The 21,893-nt window shown below is 39.6% G+C and overlaps 1 protein-coding gene across 4 annotated transcripts in view; it reads left to right on the top strand.

Moving 5' to 3' along the window:
* Window positions 1-2,320: 2,320 nt before the first annotated feature.
* Window positions 2,321-21,893, top strand: part of CNTN4 (contactin 4) — a gene marked incomplete at both ends in the record, with an annotated part of 500,776 nt that continues 481,203 nt past the window's right edge. For all 4 annotated transcript variants that reach the window (XM_079712380.1, XM_079712378.1, XM_079712379.1 and 1 more), the window contains one exon: window positions 2,321-2,375. In XM_079712380.1, the coding sequence (XP_079568506.1) occupies window positions 2,321-2,375 (55 nt within the window). The remainder of the gene's footprint in view (window positions 2,376-21,893) is intronic.

Genomic DNA, 21,893 nt, shown 5'->3' with positions numbered 1-21,893 from the left:
TAGTGAATGTGAGCCTTACCTACCTGGATGTAAATAAATGCCAGTCGGGTTCTTGAAATCCTTCATCCTTAAAAATCTACAGCTCTTAACAGAACACACACTGTAAATAGCATTCTATCTTGAATTAAATCTTTATGGTGTAATTGGATACATTTTCTAAGCTAATTTTAATTGCTTCAAGAAACTGCTTAACAACATAGATCAATCCGCTGGTCTGAGATGACATTTCCATCGCAAAATTAATTATTAATACCCTGATCATTTGCTAAAGACATTAATAGTTTTCATTGATCAGCACATCCTGTTTATCTAAAATGGCCTAATCACCATGCATGTCAGAAGAGTATCTGAACATATCCAGTTAGAGGCACGGCCCACTTTTCAGCCACATCAGCACATCAGAAGTTAAGAGTCCCTTTTGTCTTTACAGCATATCTAGTCTGGCTTAATCAGAAACTGAGCTATTTAAGGATGCAAAAGAAAGACGAGTTCTCTAATGATGGTTCTTCACTTTCTGTTCGCTTCATGGTAAACATAAAGGCTTCTGAGTGACCACGTGACATCAATTAATGCTAAGAGCCCTTGATTGAGGAGCTCATGTTAGTCCATGTTGATCCATGTTCTCATGTAAACCTGTGTTCGCTCAGTGTTTTCCTGGTAAGTGGCAGTGAGAGCAGAAGACCCAGGTTATCATCAGCTTAAAAACTATCAGGGCTACAATAATAATCATATCTAGCATTCGTATGGTGCTGTGTGGTTTTCAAAGAGGTTTCATGTACTTAACCAGGACGTTTCTTTTGAAACAACCTTGGGAGAGAGACGGGGTGGGGTACATAACCAGGACCTGGCAACTGGTTACCGCCCAAGCTATAAACAGAGTGTGTCTTCTGCTTTCCTAGATTTCTCCCTTATTTGGTTAAACGATGAATAGGAAGAAGCATCATTCTCATCTTTCAAACACCAGTAGGAGCTCATCTCCTTTATGAAGTCCAGAAACTGTCCTCCTTCCTTCAAAATGGCATGTTGTGTTGCAGTTTTATGGAACTGCAGGTAACTGACCCCACTGGAATAGGAGATTCTTACGGCTACATACAGCTGGGATCTCCATTTTGGCAGGTCCGCTGCCTCACTAGTGTCTGGCAAGCAAAAGGCACTCCTTAGATGCTAAATCCATGGCTGGCTCACAGGATGGATGGGAGAAGGGATGAGTGGATGAGAGCAAGCCAAGCACAGTGTTAGTTCTGTTTTACTGAGGTCATGTTGCAAAACTGTGGCACCTGAAGGCAATTTGGTGGTGTTTGGCTCCCTCAATGTTTTAAAAGAATCTTTTGAAGTGGTTTCCAACATTTAAAACTTGGGAGATTTTCAAAATACAATAATATTTTCAACTTTTCTTTGAGAAGTTGTAAGTGCTCCTGCAACCCTAGGTCTGTGCCCCACATGTTAGCCATCAGCATGAGCTGGGGGGTACCTGCCCCTTCAGACAGGATGTACCCTTGCCCTCCCAAGGGCCCGTGAATGCTGCCTGCTTCACCCATCTGCTTACCTGCTTTGTACATCGTACACAGAACAAGCAGCCTCTCTTCACCACGGAGTTCTCCTGTTTTAAGATCCCTGGCTAACGGAAGAATGACTGTTCTTACTCATGCTCTAGATTTGTCCAAAAGAACCTAGTAGACAGCTACTCATACTTAGTAGGATTTTTCTCTGTAGGCACTGGAGCTGCACATTTCTGTTGCATTTTGGGGATGAAACATGGAGCATTGGGGGAAAAAATGTTTGAATTGATGGGGTAGTTATAATTTTTCACACATGTAACTCCATTCTAAGACTTCAGAATTTCTCCTTAAAGTCCACCAATGCTAGCCCTGTTTTGTTCAGTGGAATTTCTTCTGTATTCACTATTTTGGATGTATTATTAATTGGAAAATAAATAAGAACAGGGCCTGGAAACTAAGGGACTGGAAAGGGTTGGTTCACATCTGATCAGAAGCTGTTCTTACCTGCACTCAGTAGCCACAGGGACCTACCAGCTTCAGTCTCTGCCCAGGTATTATTGGGAAGAAGGAAAGGAGTCATATTTGCTTCATATTCAAAATTTAACATGCTTTCTCTTCTTCAAGAGTAGTTTTCCAGAAGTCATTTTTATTTGTACTCAACTAAAGATAAATTTTCAGAGAGCACAAGGAGAAGTATTCCCAAATATCATTGTAATGTCTCTTCTCTCCCACAGATTAAAGGTTGAATGCAACTTAAAAGAAACAGCTATTTTATTCACTTTTTATTGGACTTGAAACTCCTTTGACCTCAGAAACTGAAGATGAGGTTGCCATGGGAACTGCTGGTGCTGCAGTCATTCATGTTGTGCCTTGCAGGTAGAGTGTCATTTTAGAACTTTTTGATTTAAAAATGCCACTGTATTTCACACTAATTCAAAAGCGGGCCTTCACTTTAGATGGCGATGATAAAATCGTAAGAGTGCACGCTACTATGACTAGCATTTGCTGACACTTCTGAATACTGTCTCCTGATAGTCTTTTAGTGCCTCTTTCCATGGTGTTGTATCCAAAGCTAGACATTGGTGTTTCACCTGTCTGTCTGGTCCTTTTAGAGTTGTTTGAGCCATTATTTAGTTTGAAAGTTGTTATTTTTGCTCATTCCAGTGCTCAACTGCACAGAGATATTGGGCAATAAAACTGATAATACAGAGTATTGCCTACTTTGATGTCATTGTATGGAAGTGTATCTGGGTGACTCTTTCAATATCTTTGTTGGTATCACTCCGTCTTTTGATACTTTCTTTTTCATGTCAGTATACCTATAGCTTAGCAGGAGCCGGAAAGCATAGACACAAGGCTTTTACCATACTTTCATGGTCACCCGCTAGACAAGGGCTTTAAAAAGTTCAAACATGCTATTAATTACTTTCTTGGTTTTCTAGAAGATAGGAGCCTACCAGCTGACATACATAACTCATTGTTGATGCTGCCTAATTCCAGCGTGCACTGAGAGTTGGTTTCCAGGTTGGGATGGTGGGTGTCTTTCCAGGTCTTTTTGAAATGAGTCTAGTTCGCCTGCTTTGTTATTCAGAGTGTCAAGTCCAAGAAGGACACCTGGAATATATCTGTGTTTTTACAACATAAAACAAAACATGACTTTTTGGATCATCATGACCTTGATTCATACATTCATTCAAATAATGTTATTGAGTATTTTACAAGGAGACAGCTCTGTGTTAATATCTGTGAATATACTCCTAAGCAAGACAGACACAGAACTCTATTAGCTGAGTTCTATAGCTATATTGACCAACAGCTTGATACGGCAGATTATGTGCAATTGTTGAGTAATTAAAGGTAGTAACGGTAGTGCTTACATGTATGGATCACTTATTCATGCCAGGTACTGTGCTAAGCACTCCGTGTACTTTTATTTCATTGTCTCATGATCACTAGGAAGTATTTACTCTTTATTTTTACTTTTGTCACTATTATTATTAATATTTTTACTGAAGCATTAAGAAGTTAAGAAACTCACCCAAGATCACCAAGCCAGGAGGTGGTAGAGAAAATAAGGTTCCAACCCAAAGCTGACTAACTCCAGATTCCATAGTTTTGACCAGCTCACTATACAGCCTTGTGACTGTCTTGTCGATTTGTCCAGTAAACGGTTGCAAATGTACTCTTTAAGTTTTGGTTTTCACTCTTCGTGCGTTTTTCTAAATGTAAACCCCCATCCACTTACAAACTTTAGAATGCCCTACCTTCAAATCCTGAACTTCTTGCCTTAGTTAGGTTCATAGCATCCTCGCCATTCCCTGATCATGGACATGTTGGCATCTAGCTGTCTCTTTTAGAACTATTACTTTTCTCCCTCATCTGGTCAGGAGCTTTATCTCTGCCCCCTCCCAAAGCCAGTGCCTCAGGCTCTGTGCCTCATTTCTTTTTCTCCAGTCTTTTCATGACCCTTGACCCTCCCCAAAGTCCTCAACTGAGATAAGCTGGCTCTAACTTCTCTTGACTCTGGGAGAAACATATTCTCTAAAGCATAACATAATGAATCGATTTCTCAGTGTTTGACCAAAGCAATGTGTTTATTTAACTCACTGTGCTGAGTAGATATCAGAAATTAAAGGATTGAACATCAAGGAAGCCATTAATCTCCTCAGTGGTGTTTTGAAAAACTCGGAATTTTCACCCAAGATGTGTATCTGTGTCTTTTTTTATTCACTTAGTTTTTTGTAGGAAATCAGTATATTGATTTTTTGGTGAGTCTTTTTTGTGAACTGGTTTACATGGCATTAATATTCCCTTACCATAGGCCTCCTTCAGTGGAAGTAAAGTCAAGCTTTAATTAATGTTTTTGTTTTCTTGCTATTTGTCTTGATTTTATTAATTTACATAGCACTCGACACTCTGAATTTTGAACAGATTTCTTTAACTGTTCATTCTTTTCCTTTTCTATACTTCCTTAGTCATATATTTCTTGGTGAGTTTTTGACAAGGAAAATAATTTATGTCTATTATGTTTATCATAATTAGTGAATCTCAAATATGCTTTTTCCTGATCTTTTTCCCTAAATAAGATAGAAGATCCAAATATATAAACAGGTTCCTCGTGCAAGGGATGCACCTTGAAAGGTTTGCTAATCATTTAAGGAATTGATTAGTAATTTATGGAACAATGGAAATGTTCTCTCTTACCAAAGCTAGACTTAGTCTCTGACGGTAATTAGAAGACAGAAAAAACTACTGATGAACACAGTAACAGGGAACACATAACCCAACTACCTAGAAGAGCAAGGAAGCTAACAAATGAATGAAACATTCTTAAAGGAAAAGTGACTCCTGCTGACAAGAGGGAAGGCTGGTGACTGCAGAAAACTGGACCAAACATGTCCCATTAAAGTACCAACCAGTGCACTGCTCTGGTCCTATATGCCAGGTCTCCCAGTTTTTTGAGTTTTTATGAATAAATATCCTAATTATTTAACACTGCCAACCAACTCAAATTAATTTTAAAATAAAAATAAAAAGGCTGTGTGAAACAAATCAAAGTGGTTTTCTGGGGAGAGGCTGTTCCTAGCCCACAAGGTTGCGAAGTCTGTTTCAAGCACTTAGTGTTTATTTGTTATTAGACACAGTGCCAAGTAAGTAGACCTTAGGATCTTTCTACTGACTTTTTCCAATAATGCTGTTGCCCTGTATGTTCCCATCAGTTGCCCTCTAGCCTTCTTTGGATCTGTGCTCAAATGCCACCTAATTGGTAAGGCTTTTATTGACCACAGTAAATAAATAAAATAAAATAAAATAGCAATAATTCTTTTTTTTTTTTTTTTTTTTGTGGTACGCGGGCCTCTCACGGTTGTGGCCTCTCCCATTGCGGAGCACAGGCTCCGGACGTGCAGGCTCAGCGGCCATGGCTCACGGGCCCAGCCGCTCCACGGCATGTGGGATTTTCCCGGACCGGGGCACGAACCCCTGTCCCCTGCATCGGCAGGCGGACTCTCAACCACTGCGCCACCAGGGAAGCCCAGCAATAATTCTTTTCACCAACATTTTATACCCCTCTTCTTATTTTATTTTTCTTCAGAGTTCTTATCAATATATGAATAACTATAAGTTTTGTCTTTATGTGAAATGTCTTTCCTGACCAGACTGAAGCTTTGTTAAGGCAGGCATTTCTATCTTTTTAGTTCACTGCTGTATGCCCAGCATCTTCAAAATGCCTAGTACATAGCGCCATTCACTAAATAAATAAACATATGTCAAATGAACAAATGCTGCCTACTGACCAGAAAGGAGAGAGAGACCCAGTCTCCAATTTGAAACTGTACTCTGGACACAAGGCATGCTGTAGTCCCTTTCATGTTAAGGCAGTGAACCAGCCACCTCTGAGGCTAATACATACAACTGTGTTGTTTAAATTAGATAGAAATATATGAAGTGATAAAAGTGGTTATTGTGCCTTGAACTGTGTATCAGTTCTTGGTGCAGCACACCCTTGCCCATTTCTTTTTTTTGTTTTTATTTTTTTATACATCAGGTTCTTACTAGTTATCCATTTCATACATATTAATGTATATATGTCAATCCTAATCTCCCAATTCCCTCGCCCATTTCTGCTTTCAACCACAGCTGGGTTGACTGTCCCTGTTCTGTATTTTTGTTTTTCAAGCCTTTCTCTAAAGTCACAAGGAAGGGGGACTATGAGAAACTAACTCTCTTCTTCAGTGCAGTCCTCACACAATGGGGCATGAGAATCAGTAGATAAAGGTCTCAGGGCCTGCCATTTAGAAGGAGAATACCTAGGCACATTCTACACGGTTCCTTTGAGGTCCCCAGCAAGACTGAAACCCCGTTGCCCACAGTACCCTCTTCTACCTTCTCCTTCTCACTCCTACTTCCTGGAATTATCTTCCAAATAAACTGTTTCCAGGTCCTTCTCTCAGGCTCTACTTTTGGGGGAATCCAAACCAAAAACATGCACACACCAATTAGTAGCAGAAAAGCAGCCCAGTATTGGTCATATCAGTAATTAGGATGAAACCAGACAGAAAACATGGTTTTGACAGAGATGATTGAGGTGTTGACTGTGATGTGGATCCATATGTGTACATGCGTGTAAGTACTTATGTGAGTACATGCACGCCTGCCTCTACATAGATATGCCTGGAAGTATTATCCAGGTCCTGCAACCAGGTAGTTTTAGTCTTTTACTTGCTTTACTATTTACTAGTTTTATTATTAACCAGCTGCTGGGTGGCTAATAAGTCATTTTTGCCTCTCTGGGATTCAGTTTACACCTCTGTACAATGAGGGTGTTGAACAGATGGTCCCTAAAGTTCTTTCTAACTCTAAGAATGTATAGTTCTAGCTAAACACGTGATTTGAAAGGCAGATATATATGCTGAAGGGTTACAGCTAAGCCTGAAACTGTATTCATCTAATACGAAATTTCCCACAGATCCTATGCCTTACCGTGTGTTACTGATTCTGTTCACATTGGCAGATTTGAGAAAAAGAATAAAATGGCTGGTCCATATGTTCATATGGAACAAGAGGTGTGAAAACATTTAAAAACCCTCTGTGAATGGGTGAAAAAAAATGTATGTTTGATGTAGTCTCAGTAGATGTTGGTTTCAGAGAGGCTAAATTTATTCCCATCTCTGTGGTGCAGTTTACCAACTTCAGCAGTTATTTCTTTTTGAGAAAGTACATCCTCTCCAAATGGAAGCATTTTGTTGATCTGTTCACAAAATTTCTGCTGCTGTTACAGCTGCATCTGGGGTGGGCAGGGCAGAAAGCGTCCTGTGTCATTCACGTGAGGCGTATTCTGGGATTAGTGAGTGTTCTCAAAATTGGATCAAGGAGGAGGCCTGGGTTGAATAATCACAGGGGTGTAGCTTGAATCTATGACAGTAAGAAATGCAAACCAGGGGCCACCACCAACAGTCAGAGCATGTGGAGACACTGCCCAGTGGTCCTCAGAAGGCATTTTAGACTTAGGAAGTGTCTTATCACTAAGACTAACATAGGCCATAGATGGTTTTGGCTTATTCTAGGGTCAGAGAGCACACATGTACAGTAGGAACCTCCAGTATTTGTTGATATTGATAGTAGAACTCGATAAGCACCATCTTATCGAGTTACTCCTTAATCAAACATTCCTGCAAAGCTCAGGACCTGCCCTAAAACATCCCCCCGCTCCCCACATCATGCCCATATAGCCCCACCAGAATGCAGAGAACACAGAAGTGAGTTTCAAAGCTTGGCCTCACAGCACAGCAGCCAGGAACAGTATTTCACTTCTCAAGACTCTCATATGTTTCCCCAGAATAAATAGAAGAACAGAAAACTCTCAAATAATTCACAATTCCAGACAGATATTAAACCTAGTACTGCCTGTTTTTGCAAAAGTAACAAGTGTTCAATTAAGATCAAAAGAGAGTTGAGTAAATGTCAGTTTTCATGCAGTTACTTCAAAGCCTAGTTCTGTACTGAATTTTTATTTTATTGTTTCTCTTTCTAAGAAACTGGCTGGCCAGTGCATTTACAGTCATGCTGACTGCAGCCAAAGAATGGATTTCCTATTTCTCTGTGCTGTCTCAAAACCATGGCCATGAAATGAAGCCAAGGTAGTAGAAAGATTTAGCAAGAAGAAAGCTAATAACTAGATTAAAAAGCAGTGACTCCAGTGAAGAAAATTCAGGAAAAGAATAGGGAGAAGTATACCCAAAAAATAATAAACAACAAATGGAAAACTCCCTTTGAATATCAATTTAAGTACTTAAATACATTTCATGGTGGGAAAATATTAATCAGTAATAAGGATGTTGAGGTAAATAGAGAAACTGGCAGCAATTTTATATCCCCACTGGCATGGACATATAGTAGCAGTGTTACAAACCAAAAGTTATTAGAAATATTCAATTTAAGACCTCTCCTGAAGCAAAGTCATTAATGGCTTTGTTAGACATGCTCAGCCAGCCTGGTTGTCTTAACTATAAATAAAACTCCCTTGCTGATAGAGTCTGGGACATGTTGTATTAAAAAAAAAAAGATTGAACTCTGTTGAATGAAATAAATTAGGAAGAGGGACGAAAAACAGACAAGTGAAAAATCCAAACATTATATGCATTTAATATCAGTTAATGTGATAATGCTTGGTTGAAATGTGGGATCAATGATACTGCCTCAGAGGTTGAGGGCAGGTGAAGGAATAGCCGTGGCATCTCCTACCACACCAGAAACACCACCTGGAGATGAAGTGGATCTGGAAGTTAAGAGCATGGGTTTTGAAATGAAATAGACAGATCTGCCACTTATCAGCTGTGTGATGAAGCTATTTTCTCCCCCTAAGTCTTGGGTTGCTTTTTTTCCCCCACATATAAAATGGACAAAATAAGTGTTTATTGGGGTGTTTATGAGGATTGAGATCATGTATATGTTCTTTGTACTTAGTGCAGTGTCTGATCCTTGCAATCAACACTGAGTGTGAGCTGTCATTCATTGAGTCATTTAGCCCATACTGGAAGACCTGCCAGTGCTAGGATTGTGCGTCTCTCTAAGAATGTAGTTTAGCTCTAAGTGAAAGATCATCTCTGTCCTCTTTGCACTGCTGCTGCTGCTGATGCCACCACTATCAGCTTCTTAGCACACGGGTGTCTCGCTCTTCTTCAGTGGTTGAAGCAGAGTTCATAGCACCTTTGTCGCCCTTCCCCCACCTTTACAGATGTGACCTCATCTATAAAATAGGGATATAATAATAATGATAAGCTTCTCTGAAAAATAAATACCTAAATTGATTAAACTTATTTATATGTATAGAGCACTTAGGAAGATGTCTGGCTTAGTAACATGAACTAAGTGTTACTTGCTGTTAATATCACCATCATCATCATCATCACCATCATCACCATCATCACCACCAGCAGCAACAAGCCAGGGGGCATCCATATGCATGTTTAGCAGCCACAACTTTTAGGGTCTGCCTCCTGGCAGCAAGGCCTCTGGGACAGGTGCCAGTGGAGCCAACTATCTGGGGGCCTGGCACTGGGAAAAAGCTGGGGAGGTGTCTATGATGGGCCTCCTAGAAATTTACCAAGTTGCAGAGTTAGAGGTTCTAAAACGAGAAGGATCTGGTGGTTCAAAATGACGGAAGGGGCTTCCCCGGTGGCACAGTGGTTGAGAGTCCACCTGCTGATGAAGGGGACACGGGTTCGTGCCCTGGTCCGGGAAGATCCCACATGCCGCGGAGCGGCTGGGCCCGTGAGCCATGGCCGCTGAGTCTGCGCATCCAGAGCCTGTGCTCCGCAATGGGAGAGGCCACAACAGTGAGAGGCCCGCGTACCGGGGAAAAAAAAAAAAAATGACGGAAGATTTTTAAAATGCATTTTGCTTAAAAAAACAACAAAACAACTACGATAAAGAAAGGAGCCCATAGAAGACCCTCATGCATGTGATGGAGTGGGCTCGAGCAGACTCCTTTCCATTCTTCTCTCCTCCCAAACTCCCATTGGTGATGTTAACCATGTATTTCATCTGTAGCAAGAACAGAGTTTGATGAGGATGTAGCCCCACACCACCCTACTAATGCCCTTAATTTGTTTAGCACTTGTTAGTCTATAAAATATTTGCTGAACAGTCTGTTTAACAAATCTGTTAGGGCTAGAGACAGGTACAATAATAACATTAAGAGTAAACATCTATTGAACATTTCTGTGCCAGATGTAGTATCACATTCTTGAATGCAATATCCCATTTAACTTCAGAACAACCCTTTTCCTAGATAAGGAGTTACATGACCTGCCCAAGGAATTAGAGCTCATACAGGTCCTGCTCATACAGGTCTATCCAGCTCAAAAGCCAGGGTCTCTAACAGTTATGCTATGATATCTGTTGACACATAGTACCTGTCGTCATGGGGCTTACCATCTTGTAAAATACTACAAACCAGTGGTTCTCAAAATGTAGTCCATGGATGAGCAGCATCAGCCGGTAACTTATCAGAAATGCAGGTTCCTGGGCCCCAGGCCAGACCTACAGAATCGTAATCTCTGGAGGTGAGTTCACGTTCCCCCTCCAGGAGACTGATACTTCCAAAAGCTTGGGAGTCATAGTAGACGGTCTTGAGAGACAAGTCAGGCAGAAATTGTCATTATTCCAATTTTACATATGAGAATCTGAGTGGTCAGGGATCTGCTCAAGGTTATATTCCTGACATCAATGGCATCAGCTGGAACTTAGGCTTTCTGATTCATAACCCAGTGGTTTACTCTTCCCCCGGTACATATGCTGCTTTTTTACTCAAGTCAGTCTGGCTTTCAGGGCAACTTATTGAATACCTGACGATACAAAGGAAGGGCTTTTTATGTTGAAGAGGTGTCCTGAGTATTGAAATGATTTAATTTTTCTGCTGAGCCTTGTTTCCTTGCCTGTGAACCACTAACAGGTATGATATTGGCCTGTGCTCTTTCTCTGTTTTGTGATGTAATGAATGCAAAAAAGATGTTATTCCTTAATTTTAAAGGGAAATAGAATTACGTTGCAGCATCTTTGGAGAGCAGAAAATAAAGGAGGAATGTCTCCTAAGCCTACAGCTAGAGTACAATTACTGATCATTTTGGTGAACAATAAGGTGTGAGTTCTGTGCTTAGAGAGATAAAAGAAAAATAGTTTTCTTATTTTGCAAAACCCCTAGTGGATTGCTGGGATGTTTTGTCTTTTTAGAGTAATCAAGAATCCTTTGCCTTAAGAAAGGTAACAGATTATTTTGTTTCAGAAAGAAATGATTCTAAGGCAGAGGGCTCACCCCTTCAGATCTCAATTAAGATTTATCTCAAAGGTTCTCATTTCTAAAGCAAGGTTTTGGAAAGTGACCACAGAGGACTTCTCTACAGACTTAAAAATTGTGCTCAAATTAGCCGTATGTGGCTATTGCATCCTTGAAATGTGGCCAGTCCAAACTGAGTTACCAGAATCGGTAGTAGTTTCCTAGGGCTGTTGTAACAGATTACCGCTAACGTGAGTGGGTTAAAACAATAGAAATGTATTCTCTCACTATTCTTAGGCTAGAAGTCTGAAATCCGATGTTGGTGGGGTCATGCTCCCTCTGAAGACTCTAGGGAAGAATTCTTCCTTGCTCCTTTCTACCTTCTGGCTGTGGCAGCAGTCTTTGGCCTTCTTTGGCTCGTATTAGATACATCACTCCTCATGTCTGTGTCCATCCTTACATTGCTTTCTTTTCTGTGTCTGCACTTCTGCCCTTGGATGTGGGAAGCCTACTACAAAGAAGGAATATAAAATACCTCATTAGTAATTTTTATATCAATTATGTTGAAATGAATATGTTGGGTTAAATAAAACATATTTATTTTGCCAGTTTGTTTTTACTTTCTTTTAATGTAGGTACTAGAAAATTTAAAACTACATATGTTCCTCACACTATATTTCTGTTGGATAGCAGTGCCATTGAAGATAGAGGAACTAACCTAGTAATTCTTAACCTATAACTGTACCTGAGAATAATTCCCTCCTTTTCTTGTCTCTGTAGAAGTAGAAACCCTGGCTAGTAGCCCCAAAGGGAAGTTGACTGGGGATAAGTGTAGATGGGAAAGGTACAAAATGTAAATTCACTAAGTTGCTGATTCAAAGAATAAGGTAAATGCTTCCCCTTGCAGATTTTAAACTTTATAGAGGTAGGAATATTTGTTTTATTCATTGGTTTTAAGAGGTATATGGGATAGTACATGGCACAGAGCAGGCAGTCAATAAATAGGATGTAAATGAAAGAATAAATTTAACTGACATCTTTTGTGGATCTACTACGTGCTTTTCCATTCCCTTCTTTTTTTTTTTTTTTTTTTTTTTGCGGTACGCAGGCCTCTCACTGTTGTGGCCTCTCCCGTTGCGGAGCACAGGCTCCAGATGCGCAGGGTAAGCGGCCATGGCTCATGGGCCCAGCCGCTCCACGGCATGTGGGATCTTCCCGGACCGGGGCATGAACCCGTGTCCCCTGCATCGGCAGGCAGACTCTCAACCACTGCACCACCAGGGAAGCCCTTGTTTAACCTTCTTAACAGCGCTGGAGGTCAGGCATCACTAATCCTCTCTAAAATTATAGTCTTGGAAATTAGACTGTGAGAGGCTATGGAACTTGTTCAAGGTCAAACATCTAGAAATCAACAGAGCCAGTATTCAAATCTATGTCTTCATATTCCAAGGACTGAGCCCTTTTCTACCACAGGGCCTCAAAGATGCCTTCATAGAGGAAAGAATCACTGTCTTATATCCAGCAAAAACAATGAAACAGGGAAGACCAGAGGATTTTTTAAAAAGTATTTCCAGAGAACTTGCAAATTGTATCAACAAAAACAGAAGTAATTTATACACAAATATCCATAGCATGATTATTCACAATAGCCAGAAAGTGGGAACAACCCAAATTTTCATCAATTGATGAATGGATAAACAAAATGCCATATGCCCATGCAGTGGAATATTATTCAGCCATGAAAAGGAATGGAGTACTGATATTACAACATGGGTAAACCTTGAAAATATTATACCAAGTGAATAAAGCCACATATTCTATGAACCTATTTATATGAAATGTCCAGAATAGGTAAATCCATAAAGACAGAGTGAACCAGAGCAGCACTTAGGAGGGTTTAGAGTGTGATTTTTAGTGGATATGTGTTTTCTTTTAGGGTGGTGCAATATTCTGGAATTATCTAATGATGACGGTTGAACAACCTTATGGATATACTAAAAACTACTTGTCTTAGTCTGTTCAGGCTGCTTTAACAAAATACCACAGACTGGGTGGCTTGTAAACAGCAGTTCATAGTTCTGGAGGCTGGAAGTCCAAGATCAAGATGTCAGCTTGATCAGTTTCTGATCAAAGACTTCTTGCAAGTCACAGATTGCCCACTTCTCTTTGTGTTCTCACATGGTGGAAGAGGCAAGGGATCTCTGGAGTCTATTTTATAAAGGCACTGATCCCATTCGCATGGGCTCTGTCTTCAGGACCAAATCATCTGTCAAAGACCCCACCTCCTAATACCATCACGTCATGTCACATAAGGCATGAGTTTTCAACACAGAATTTGGAGGGACACAAACATTCCGACCAGGGCATCACTTAATTGTACATATTAAGAGGGTGAGTTTTATACTGTGTGAATTATATCTCAACAAGAAATAAGTCTTCTGAGAAACAAAACTAACACAAGTGTTACTACCTCCTGAGAGAGCCTGTCTTGCTGTCAGGAAGTCAGGGTTACTGGAGCCAACTTCCCTCAGACATGATTCACTGGATTATAAACCTATACTTTATCTTAAAGACAAATTGACTGCACTGACCAAGGACACACAGATAATTAGTGGCATAATCCGAGTCCAAGTTTCTCAAACTCCAGACCTCGTCTCTCTTCCACTTTCAAAGGGCAACTACTGCAATAAGTGAAAAAGAATGAGGGACATACCTCCCTGGGAGCATGAACCCTCTGACTTTAACTCACCTGAGGTGTCATATTGGATCCCTCTGGAAGTGAGAAGGAAGAAGGAGAGCTTCTGTGCTGTGAGAGGGATCTTGAGGAGTCAGGATGTGCACTGACTTCACCACTTCACCGATTTTCAATTTTGTCCCATATCGGCCTCTGTAGGGAGCAGAACATCTTTTCATTTCCTGCCTGTCTGTACCAGACACCCTGGGGGCCAAAATTAAAAACCCATAGTATTGACTATGTGATTACCACACACCCCATCAGAGGGTTATGTCCCAGACCAAAGTCTTGAAAATACTTTTGATACAAAAAGGGAAGGCAGTTGCCTGGATTAAGAGTGCCTGAGGGAAGCATGATGTCATATATATTATTTGAAAGGTATGAAGGCTGTAATGCATATGTTGCTTGAACTAGTTAAGTAAAAGGAAACAAAAATCAATATAAACTCCCTCGTTTCAGCTATAGTGCTTCCGCTTAGATGACATCTACACCAGAAAGGTATTAACACAGCTAGAAACGTATTCTGCTTGTTGATGTGGAAACAAATGTCAAAACAAACCACTTACGATCAACCTGAGATACTACAGAAGAAAGCATTACTCTTTTCTAAGGAACTTTGAAGGCGAGGCCAGTGGTGAACATAGCAATCCCTTGCAGCAAATACGTTACTTCCACAGTCAGAGATTCACAGGCTGTCAAAGTTGTGCTCTCATCCAGTCTGTCTCTACTTGGGCAGATTTGAAAACCAGTGAACAAAAAGATTAATTCCTTTGCCCACGTTCACATGGCTAATGACTTTCAGAGCAAGGGTTAAATTGAGAAGGTTTGATTTACTTTTCCCACAATAATAATAACTTTTTCTGATTTCGACTTGATAATTCTTTTCTTGTTATTACGTCATAACAAGTCTAAACTCTATTTATGTAAATGGACATGGAATTTTATTATTAGAGGTGTTTAGGACAAAAGTTTTTGATTGCCTTTGTCAACTGTTTTCCCACTGGAGATGGTGATTTTTAGTAGGTTGTCTAATAATCCCCTATAGACTTTTGATATAGCAGCAAATAAATTTTGAGAAGAGATTATTTTCTTAAAGATAGTTAGAACTTTTTATTTCTTTGAAAATACTTACACATTCTTTACTCATTTATTCACTTATTTGGTTATTTACTAAGCATCTATTACATGCTATGTGATGATAGATGTTGGGCATACAAAGTTATTTGTGGTTTAGTCCATTGTTTAAGGCACTTATAATCTTGATTTTAAATCTTGAACTTAAATCCAGATTTAAGTGAGAAATCTAGGCAAAATACACTATTCTTCTCAATGAACCATAATGTTAAAATATCAGAAGCTATTTCCTTGGTACAACCTATAGTAGAAAGCACCATGATCCTGGGGCTGAGATAAATCTGGGTTCAAAACCTTTCTCTAAGTGTAGTTACTAAATGTATGAAATAGAAGAAATTGCTTAATTCTCTGAGAAATTAGATGTAAAATACTTAGCACAGAGACTGGCCTGTAGTCAGATGTAATAATAATAAAATGGGCATAACCTTCTTCCCCCTTTACCACTGAGTCCCAATACAAGTGATGTACTTCTGTCTACTTCATAGACTCCAGTGGATCCTGAATTACATAGTATGAATAAAGAGGGAAGAGAACAGTGGGAGTGAGAGAGAAGGAGAGAATGCCAAAATCTGGCCTATCATGAATAAAACTGTGGAGGAAAGGTCAAAAATGATATTGTTTAATTTTGTTGTGAAGTTGACTAAGAAGGGGGCAGGTCACAACCTCCTTTGTAGGTAGGGAAGGAAAAGAAGGCAGGATTGATGACCATTTCTCTTATGTAATTATATTATTCTAAGAATAAATCTGTATCTTGTTCTCTCTATAGCCATATAGATACAAATGTTTATAAGCATTTTATTACTGTATATCTACCCACTCTCTCGGGCTGTATGCTAATATATGAATTAGAGAATTTTTGAAATAGAGACTACTATATCACCCATCTAATACTTTATTAACTATTAATAATTATTATTTTACCTAATGGTTCACATTTCTTACCATTGAAACATTACTTAGAGTCCTGGGCAACTTATTCATTACTGATGATGATGATGATAATAATAATAACAGCAATAATTACTGTCCACCTGTCTCCTCTAAATCCTCTAAATACATTATATAAATTATATTGGACCTAAGATGCCTAATATCATTTCTGCATTATAGAGGGGCAACTAAATCATAGTGGCTGAAGATCATGCAGGAGTGGCTTCACCAATACCAGGTATCTTACTCCTACTCTCACCTGGTCAACACCAGCCTCAGACCTTAGCAGGGACCTTCTGGAGCAACACTCTTCTTTTTGTAGGTCGTCTCCTGAGCAGGAACTCAACCTTTCTGTCCCTCCCCCAGTGCCTGTGCAGTTTAGCCCTTCATCATCTTCCTCCCTAGTTATTGGTTAACCCGTTACTCTGGAGAAAACTAGATTAAAATGTGTAGATGTTACCTCCCAAAATTGCTTTATATTTTGTATGCAGTCACAGTGTAGTGATCCTGCTTTCTCTCCCAGGAGGTATCTTTCCCCTAGTTCCCCACATTTTATATCCCTTCGAATTGTCTCTTTGTTTTTTCTCTACCCCCTGGGGTAATAGTCACTATCTCTCCCTCTGACCTACTCCTGCTCTGTTCTTTCTCCCTCCCTCCTGCCCTTTACTTTCTCAGTCTAATTATATCTTAGCTTATCTTAGCTTAGAATACAGATGTAAAGCTAATGAAATTGTCTTTAAACACTCCTTCAAACTCCCAGCTGTTCACCTCCCTCTGTGTTGAAACGAGTAAAGTTTTAATTTATTTGTTTAAAACTCACTAGGCTAATGTATTCATATATGCAGATGCAGTTTGCACTTTGTGTATGCTATCTTCTGTGCTTCCTTTAAAGGAAAGGGTGAAATTCTCTAACAAAGTCTTATCCACAGAATAAAATACTGCCCCCTCCATGGGAATAACGATAATTCAAAGAACAAAGCAAAACCAAAATAAATTCCCATCTCTGAGCAAAAGAGTAAATAAAAATGTGGCAGTATTTGTCTGGGTCAACAGTTTTTGCCAGAACTTGATGTGATATTCTCTGTAGAATTTCACTGAAAAGTTATGAACTTCTGCTAAGACTGGCAAATAGGAGTTGCACACAAGTGATCTTTGTAAAATAAAAATTGTCAAGTAAAAGTGAATTCTCCCCTCTCCTCTTGTTTCTCTTAGGCAGAGTTCTTGGACACCCTCTTTGGGACTGCTTGTCTCCCCAGTGGTGTGATATTTGCACAAAAACTTGGTTTTAACATAATATTTATCTAACTGGAAATAGAGTCAAGTTTGAAGTTGGTGCTCTGTATTCCTTGTGTTTCCCTTATGATTTCATAGACTTGCTCTATTCAGTAGCATTCAAGATGAGGAAAAGGGGCCCCGAACCAAGATGGTGGAGTAGAAGGACATGCTCTCACTCCCTCTTGTGAAAACACCAGAATCACAGCTAGCTGCTGGACAATCGACAGGAAGACACTGGAACTCACCAAAAAAGATACCCCACATCTGAAGACAAAGGAGAAGCCACGATGAGACGGTAGAAGGGGCACAACCACAGTAAAATCAAATCCCATAACTGCAGGGTGGGTGACTCACAGATTGGAGAACACTTATACCACAGAAGTCCACCCACTGGAGTGAAGGTTCTGAGCCCCACGTCAGGCTTCCCAACCTGAGGGTCCAGCAGTGGGAGGAGGAATATCTACAGAATCAGACTTTGAAGGCTAGTGGGATTTGATTGCAGGGCTTCGACAGGACTGGGGGAAACAGAGACTCCACTCTTGGAGGGCACACACAAAGTAGTGTGCACATCAGGACCCAGGGGAAGGAGCAGTGACCCCAGGGGAGACTGAACCAGACCTACCTGCTAGTGTTGGAGGGTCTCCTGGAGAGGCTGGGGGGGTGGCTGTGGCTCACCGTGGGGACAAGGACACTGGCGGCAGAAGTTCTGAGAAGTACTCCTTGGAGTGAGCCCTCCCAGAGTCCATCATTAGCACCACCAAAGAGCCCAGGTAGGCTCCTGTGTTAGGTCGCCTCAGGCCAACCAACAGGGAGGGAACCCACCCCACCCATCAGTAGTCAAGTGGATTAAAGTTTTACTGAGCTCTGCCCACCAAAGCAACAGCCACCTCTACCCACCATCAGTCCCTCCCATCAGGAAACTTGCACAAGCCTCTTAGATAGCCTCATACACCAGAGGGCAGACAGCAGAAGCAAGAAGAACTATAATCCTGCAGCCTGTGGAACAAAAACTACATTCACAGAAAGATAAACAAGATGAAAAGGCAGAGGGCTATGTACCAGATAAAGGAACAAAATAAAACCCCAGAAAAACAACTAAATGAAGTGGACATAGGCAACCTTCCAGGAAAAGAATTCAGAATAATGATAGTGAAGATGATCCAGGACCTCAGAAAAAGAATGGAGGCAAAGTTCGAGAAGATGCAAGAAATGTTTAACAAAGACTTAGAAGAATTAAAGAACAAACAAACAGAGATGAACAATACAATAACTGAAATGGAAACTACACAAGACGGAATCAATAGCAGAATAACTGAGGCAGAAGAACGGATAAGTGACCTGGAATACAAAATGGTGGAATTCACTGCTGTGGAACAGAATAAAGAAAAAAGAATGAAAAGAAATGAAGACAGACTAAGAGGCCTCTGGGACAACATTAAACACAACAACATGCACATTATAGGGATCCCAGAAGGAGAAGAAAGAGAGAAGGGACGACGGAAAATATTTGAATAGATTATAGTCGAAAACCTCCCTAACATGGGAAAAGAAATAGCCACCTAGTCCAGGAAGCACAGAGAGTCCATTACAGGATGAATCCAAGGAGAAACATGCTGAGACACATAGTAATCAAATTGGCAAAAATTGAAGACAATAAAAATTATTGTAAGCAGCAAGGGAAAAATGACAAATAACATACAAGGGAATTCCCATAAGGTTAACAGCTGATTTCTCAGCAGAAACTCTACAATCCAAAAAGGAGTGGCATGATATACTAAGAATGATGAAAGGGAAGAAACTATAACCAGATTATTCTACCCGGCAAGGATGTCATCCAGATTCGATGGAGAAATCAAACGTTTACAGACAAGCAAAAGCTAAGAGAATTCAGCACCACCAAACCAGCTCTACAACAAATCCTAAAGGAACTTCTCTAAGTGGGAAACACAAGAGAAGAAAAGGACCTACAAAAACAAACCCAAAACAATTAAGAAAATGGTCATAGGAACATACATATCGATAATTACCTTAAATGTGAATGGATTAAATGCTCCAACCAAAAGACAAATGCCGAATGGATACAAAAACAAGACCCATATATATGCTGTCTAAAAGAGACCCACTTCAGACCTAGGGCCACATTCAGGCTGAAAGTGAGGAGATGGAAAAAGATACTGCATGCAAATGGAAATCAAAAGAAAGCTGGAGTAGCACTACTCATATCAGATAAAATAGACTTTAAAATAAAGAATGTTACAAGAGAAAAGGAAGGACACTACATAATGATCAATGGATCAATCCAAGAGGAAGATATAACAATTATAAATATATATGCACCCAACATAGGAGCACCACAATACATAAGGCAATGGCTAACAGCTATAAAAGAGGAAATAGACAGTAACACAATAATAGTGGGGGACTTTACCACCTCACTTACGCCAATGGACAGATCATCCCAAATGAAAATAAATAAGGAAACACAAGCTTTAAATGACACAATGGACCAGATAGATTTTATTGATATGTATAGGACATTCCATCCAAAAACAGCAGATTATACTTTCTTATCAAGTGCACAAAGAACATTCTCCAGGATTGATCATATCTTGGGTCAACAATCGAGCCTCAGTAAATTTAAGACAATTGAAATCATATCAAGTATCTTTTCTGACCACAGTGCTTTGAGAATAGAAATGAATTACAGGGAAACAAATGTAAAAAACACAAACACATGGAGGCTAAACAATACATTACTAAATAACCAAGAGATCACTGAAGAAATCAAGGAGGAAATCAAAAAATACCTGGAGATAAATAACAATGCAAACACGGCAATCCAAAACCTATGGGATGCAGCAAAAGCAGTTCTAAGAGGGAAGTTTATAGCTGTACAAGCCTAACTCAAGAAACAAGAAAAATCTCAAATAAACAATCTAACCTTACACCTAAAGGAACTAGAGAAAGAAGAACAAAAATACCCCAAAGTTAGCAGAAGGAAAGAAATCATAAAGATCAGAGCAGAAATAAATGAATTAGAAACAAAACAATAGCAAAGATCAATAAAACTAAAAGCCAGTTGTTTGAGAAGATAAACAAAATTGATAAACCATCAGCCAGACTCATCAAGAAAAAGAGGGAGAGAACTCATCAGTAAAATTAGAAATGAAAAAAGGAGAAGTTACAACAGATACCACAGAAATACAAAGCATCCTAAGAGACTACTACAGGCAACTCTATGCCAATAAAATGGGCAATCTAGAAGAAATGGACAAATTCTTAGAAAGCTATAACCTTCAAAGACTGAACCAGAAAGAAAGAGAAAATATGAACAGACCAATCACAAGTAATGAAATTGAAACTGTGATTAAAAATCTTCCAACAAACAAAACTCCAGGACGAGATGGCTTCACAGGTGAATTCTGTCAAACATTTAGAGGAGAGCTAACACTCATCCTTCTCAAACTCTTCCAAAAAATTGGAAAGGAAGGAACACTCCCAAACTCATTCTATGAGGCCACCATCACCCTGATACCAAAACCAGACAAAGATATTACAAAAAAAGAAAATTACAGACCAATATCACTCATGAATATAGTTGCAAAAATCCTCAACAAAATACCAGCACACAGAATCCAACAACACATTAAAAGGAACATACACCACGATCAAGTGGGATTTATCCCAGGGATGCAAGGATTCTTCAGTATACGCAAAGCAATCAATGTGATACACCATATTAACAAATTGAAGAATAAAAACCATATGGTCATCTCAATAGATGCAGAAAAAGCTTTTGAAAAAAATCAACACCCATTTATGATCAAAACTCTCCAGAAATTGGGCATAGAGGGAACCTACCTCAACATAATAAAGGCCATATATGACAAACCCACAGCAAACATCATTCTTAATGGTGAAAAACTGAAAGCATTTCCTCTAAGATCAGGAACAAGAAAAGGATGTCCATTCTCACCACTATTATTCAACATAGTTCTGGAAGTCCTAGCCACAGCAACCAGAGAAGAAAAAGAAATAAAAGGAATACATATGGAAAAGAAGAAGTAAAACTGTCACGGTTTACAGATGACCTGATACTATACATAGAGAATCCTAAAGATGCCACCAGGAAAATGCTAGAGCTAATCAATGAATTTGGTAAAGTTGCAGGATACAAAATTAATGCACAGAAATCTCCTGCATTCCTATAGACTAATGTTGAAAAATCTGAAAGAGAAATTAAGGAAACACTCCCATTTACCATTGCAACAAAAAGAATAAAATACCTAGGAACAAACCTACCTAGGGAGACAAAAGACCTGTATGCAGAAAACTATAAGACACTGATGAAAGAAATTAAAGATGATACCAACAGATGGAGAGATATACCGTCTCCTTGGATTGGAAGATTCAATATTGTGAAAATGACTATACTACCCAAAGCAATCTACAGATTCAATGCAATCCCTATCAAATTACCAAGGCATCTTTTTACAGAACTAGAACAAAAAATCTTAAAAATTTGTATGGAGACACAAAAGACCCC

Source organism: Hyperoodon ampullatus (genome assembly GCF_949752795.1).
Source record: "Hyperoodon ampullatus genome assembly, chromosome: 10".
Classification (NCBI taxonomy): Eukaryota; Metazoa; Chordata; class Mammalia; order Artiodactyla; family Ziphiidae; genus Hyperoodon; species Hyperoodon ampullatus.
The sequence above is the reverse complement of the archived record's forward strand: the minus strand, read 5'-3'. Positions and strand labels throughout refer to the sequence as shown.